Genomic DNA, 5,582 nt, shown 5'->3' on the forward strand with positions numbered 1-5,582 from the left:
CTGCATGGTTTGGCGGCATGCTTGATAGAATCAGGGAGCGGGTGGACAGTGGTCAACTCAGCAGCCCTCCTCTGAAGGTGTTTGACATGGAAGATCCCGTTGAAGGGGGCGTAGCTGCCTTCCGGTTCCTGCAGAGAGCCCAACACATTGGAAAGGTCGTTGTCAAGTTTGCTAGCTCAATTGAGCCAGTGGAAGATGGCGCTATTGTTATAACGGGTGGCCTTGGTGCGCTGGGGCTAGTTGTTGCAGGGTGGCTTGCCGAAGAAGGAGCCCGAAACATAGTCTTGATAGCCCGCCGCGATTCTCCTCCCCCATCAGGCAACGTGCCAGAATGGGACTGGCTATCGAATATAAACTGCAAAGTCAGTTTTTTCTCGTGCGATGTCTCGAACTACGAGAGCGTGCGCGGCGTTTTCAAGAAAATACAGAAGACTGTGGCTCCAATAAAAGGGATCTTCCATGCAGCTGGAGCCCTTGCAGATTCTCTGCTGGACAGCCAGTCTCTAGAAGGGCTCCGTCGTGTTTACAATGGCAAGGTTGTAGGTGCATGGAACATCCATCGAGTCTGTGAGGAGCAGGGCATCGACAAAGATCTTCAGTTCTTTGTGCTGTTTTCTTCAATATCTTCTCTCATTGGAAATGTCGCGCAGGCCAACTACGCCTCAGCCAATGCGTGTCTCGATGCATTGGCACGGTGGCGCAGAAGGAAAGGGCTTTGCTGTCAGTCGATTCAGTGGGGCCCATGGATTGAGCAGGGCATGGCCGCGGAGATGAGGCAACAGCTGGCAAGAAATGGCATGAAAGGAATCACAAACGAGCTTGGATTTAGAACGCTTCACGATGTTCTTCTCCACCCAGAGTGTCCCCCTGTTTTGGCTTGTCAGGCATTCAAGTGGAGAGCGTTCTTTATTCGCTATGTCACTGTCCCNTTGCCAGAGTCATCTGGGATGACTATGAAGCATCTCTCTCCAGCGGAGAGGAAAGAGTTCATCAAAGCTCAAGTGGCGGCAGCGGCACGCCAGGTCCTCGGCAGCAGCTCCGCCCCCTCCTTCGACAAGCCTTTGCAGGACCTCGGAGTGGACTCACTTGGTGCTGTTGAGTTCCGTAACCTCCTCTCCAAGAAGTTGGGCATGAAACTCTCCGCAACTACCCTATTCGACTACCCAACATTGAACGCAATCACTGAATACGTCTTCGAAGCAACAGGGGAAGATAAGGGACCAGCTGATGGTAGCGCCGGCCTTCAGCTAGGGCGGGTTGCTGTTGTGCATGACGGCCTGGCTGTTGTAGCCGCGGCCTGCCGGCTTCCTGGACGCTCTGACTCACCAGACGCCATGTGGCAGATGTTGCTAGACCGCACAGACTGCATGATGGATATCCCGCTTAGCAGGTGGAGTGTATACGAAATGTACAACGACGACTTCGATTTCCCTGGAAAGGCCTACGTCAAGCGTGCGGCCTTTATTGACAATGTAGAGTATTTCGACAATGGCTTGTTCAATATCACCCCTCCAGAAGTAAAGGCAATGGACCCACAGCAACGAATCCTGCTTGAAGTTTCCTATGAAACNGTTTGCAACCACGATTGGGTCTACCTGATGTCTGACGACACGATTTCTTCTTACTCTGGTACTGGGTCTGCTGGATGCATCATTGCAAACCGCTTGTCGTATGTGTACGGATTGAAGGGCCCTTCGGTAGCTGTTGACACAGCCTGCTCCTCCTCCCTGGTTGCAGTGGATGTCGCTTTTGAAAAGGTTATCCGCGGGGACTGCAAATATGCTCTGGTCGCTGGAGCCAACTTGATGCTGACGCCGCATTTGTTCATCGCATTTTGCAAGGCAAGGATGCTGTCTCCTGATGGAAAGTGCAAAACATTCGATGCCTCTGCAGATGGATACGCCCGAGGTGAAGGTGTGGCAGCGGCTATGCTTGTCCCTCTAAATGAAGCGCAGGAAGCAAAGATGGAAGTCTTGGCTGTTATTCGAAGTACTGCGTGTAACCATGTCGGCCGCAGTGCCAGTCTTATTGCACCAAATGGCCCAAGCCAAGCGGATGTCGTTCGTTCAGCAATTGCCAGAGCAGGTATTAAGCCAGACGATATCGCGTATGTAGAGACTCATGGTACTGGCACAGCGCTTGGAGATCCAATCGAGGTGCATGCTTTGAAGAGTGTATTCGCTAATGGGAGACCCAAAGATGCTCCGCTTGTTCTAGGCGCTGTAAAGACCAATATCGGACACCTCGAGGGATCATCAGGCATTGCAGGGTTGATTAAGGCGGTACTTGTATTGCAAAACAGGACCGTTCCTCCTAACATCCACTTTAAGAAGCTGAACGAACACATAAACGTTTCCGACTTCCCTGTTCAGTTCCCCACCGATGCAGTTCAGCTNGCCAATGCTCACGTAGTTCTTGAAGAGGTGCCTGCCAGTCTTCGATCTGTCAGACGACCTGTCAGCAGACAGAAGATCTGCTTCATGTTTACTGGACAGGGGTCGCAGTACGTAAACATGGGGAAGGTCTTGTATGAGGAACAAGAGGTATTCCGCTCGAGCTTGATCAAGGCGAATGAAATCATAGTCGGAATTTTGGGCATTTCCATAATAGACATCCTCTATCCATCCCCGCAAAAGGAAAGTGAGGCAAAGGGGCTTCTTGCAGGCAGCACCATTTCTCAATTGGCTTTGTTCGCATTTGAATATGCACTAGCTGAGCTGTGGATGTCGAAGAATGTCTTCCCTGACATGGTCCTGGGACATAGTCTCGGCGAATACGTTGCAGCCTGCGTGGCAGGCGTTTTCACTCTTGAAGACGCCCTTCAACTGGTAGCAGCTCGCGCCAAGATAATGGGGGACACACCTTCAAATGATGGAGTCATGGCTGCAGTCCGTGCCACAGAAGAACAGGGTGAAAAGGCGATTGCCACCTTCTATGGGGAGAAGCCAAGACAGGCGTCAGTTGCGGTTGTCAACGGCTTGAAAAGCATTGTGCTTGCTGGTCCACGAAAGGATGTGCAAGCGATACTAGAACAAATGGAAGCTTCCTCCAGGGCAAAATTTCTGGAGGTATCTCACGCGTTTCACTCCCCCTTGGTTGAGGCAACGTGCTCGCCGTTCAAGAAGGTGGTGGAGCAAGTTCACCTAAATGCTCCACACATTGAGATGATTTCAACAGTCACGGGTCAGTTGTGTGATGAGGCACTTAGGCGACCCGATTACTGGGCTGAGCACATAATCAAGAAAGTTCGGTTTTGCGATGCCGTCCAACAGTGTGTGGCAAACGGAGCAACGTTGCTGGTAGAAATCGGGCCACGTCCCACCCTTACTTCTATGGGAAGGGGCTGCCTGAAAGATCATGCGGATAGTGCTCTTCAGTGGATTAACATGGTGGATGCAGAAGGCGTCAAGCTGGAAACGATTGAGGCGGTTGCTGCTGCTGCAGGTAAGCGAAAAAACAGGCGTGTATCGAAATTCGTGCAGTTAGCTGTTTTTTGCATGTAGCAAAACGTTTGCCAAGAGTGTGCATGTAAATGTGATGTGCAGCAAGGGGTGCTACACCGGCGCCAGTCGTCTTCAACAGGAAGTATTTCCCATGGACAGATATATGCCATCCATTGCTAGGTCGCAAGGAAGCCCGCGAAGACGGCCGCGTGGACTTTGTAGGCGGCCTAGGCGAAGAGGCGGAGATGCTGTTTTCTGATCATGTAGTCAAGGCCCAGGCGATGCTGCCTGCAACATCTATGTTGGAGCTCATGGCAGTTGCCTCCAGGGAGGTCTTAGATAAGGGAGCAGCGGCGAGCCCGCCGTGCTTGTCCCAGCTCGTCTTTGAGAAGCCGCTCATCTTCCAGCCAGGCTCAAAAGTATCGATATCTGTTTCTGTCGATTCATATGGCCAGGTTCGCTTGATGAGCACGTCAGAAATCGATGAAGGAGAGGAGCGAATTCACGCGCATGCTCAAATTCTTACGAGTGCAATTGAGCTACCAGATGTCGACACCCAAGCCATTCTCAAAGCGTGTCCTGACGAGGTTGATATGGCTGCGGCCTACGCGGAGTTGCACAAGATTGGCTTGTCCTATGGTCCACGATTTCGTACTGTCAAACGTGCTTTCAAGGGCGAAAATGTTGTTGTTGGTCTACTGCAAGCTGTGAGCCCCAAAACGTTCGAACGTGGATTTCGAATGCATCCCGCTGTTATGGACGGCGCCCTACAGCTATCAGCCATTTTACTATCAGAGGAAGGGCAGCGTAGGGCTATGATTCCATTTTCCATTGAATCGGTCACCATGCTAAGCACTAGCCCAGACAAGGAAGTATGGGCTAGGGTTTCACTTCTGTCACGGACTTCAACGGCAGCAACCGTCGACGTCCAGCTTTTTACAGCCGATGGCAAGGTAATGGCTGATTTCGGCGGGGTCACTTTCCGACAGATTGATATGGAGCCATCTGCTGCGGTTCCCCGCGATCTCTTGTGGTACACCGAGTGGATCCCGGTCTCGAAGCTGGAGGCGCAAACTACAGCAGAAACTGAAAGCGATAGTATTGGGCAACTGTCGCCACTTAGCAACAAAGCACNAATCCTCAGTCAGACGATATTGAACCTTGTTCTACGGACACGTGCAGCACAGCAGAACCAACAAGGCCAACGATCATATTCATTGACTGCACTGGAAGCCACGAGGCCCTACGCAGCGACTTCTCCGACAGTGAAGAGACCACTGTTGTATGGCTCACCCAACCCACAGCTGAGACAGTAGCTAACACCCTGACAGTGCCCGATTCATCTTCAGCCGTCATGTCGGAGAAAATGCTATTTGTCCTCGCACTCGCATCGACCGCGAGTCCTCAGGAAACTCTTTCTTCAGTTCTGGAAATAACTAAAGTCATGGCTGCCCAGAAGGCAGCCCAGTTTTACCCCATGTGGATTCTTACGTGCGGGACCCAAGGGCCAACATACGACTGCGTGCATCCCCAGAACGCGGGAATATGGGGTCTTGTCCGTTCTGTACGCCTGGAGTTGGACGCTAGTGGGGTCTCGCACTTTATTGGGTGCGCAGACATTGAAGAGGGAGTTGAAATTACTAGGGCAGTTAATGAAATCATGGATCAGCATCTTGTTCATCCGCAAGAGTCAGAGATGCTAGTCCGTTCTGCAGACCTGGGTTCTGGTCTTCAAGTCCTTTTCCCTAGGCTTAGCCGCTCTGGATTAGTCGTCCGTGGTCCACTAGAACTGTATCTGCCTGACCGTGGAGCAGTGACAAACTTGGCACTTCGCCCACAAGCACCTGTGCAGCCTGGTTCCCTTGAAGCTGGCCAGTGCCGTATTCGTGTACGGGCAGTCGGACTAAATTTCCGAGATGTATTAAATGTAATGGGTCTTTATCCGGGGGATCCGGGACAACCCGGCGCTGACTGCGCAGGTACGGTGGTTGCAGTTGGAAACGACGTCGCCGGCCTGAAGATAGGCGATAGCGTATATGGTATTGCCCAAGGTTGTCTGAAAACTTTCGTCACAGCTTCTTGCCACTTGTTGAGACCGATGCCTTCCACCTGCTCTTTTGAAGAAGCAGCTGCATTGCC

The 5,582-nt window shown here is 51.9% G+C and overlaps 1 protein-coding gene across 1 annotated transcript; it reads left to right on the plus strand.

The window, feature by feature from the left end:
• Positions 1 to 86: 86 nt before the first annotated feature.
• EMH_0068860 (uncharacterized protein) lies at positions 87 to 5,461 on the plus strand (the record flags this gene model as incomplete). The annotated part of the gene is given in 8 exon segments (XM_038022623.1): positions 87 to 926; positions 930 to 1,568; positions 1,572 to 2,393; positions 2,397 to 3,444; positions 3,546 to 4,575; positions 4,579 to 4,586; positions 4,793 to 5,178; positions 5,423 to 5,461. Coding segments are annotated over 8 exon segments (4,812 nt in total).
• Between the last annotated feature and the right edge of the window lie 121 nt (positions 5,462 to 5,582).

This window comes from Eimeria mitis, genomic scaffold (assembly GCF_000499745.2).
Source record: "Eimeria mitis Houghton genomic scaffold, Emh_scaff3720, whole genome shotgun sequence".
Lineage (NCBI taxonomy): Eukaryota > Apicomplexa > Conoidasida > Eucoccidiorida > Eimeriidae > Eimeria > Eimeria mitis.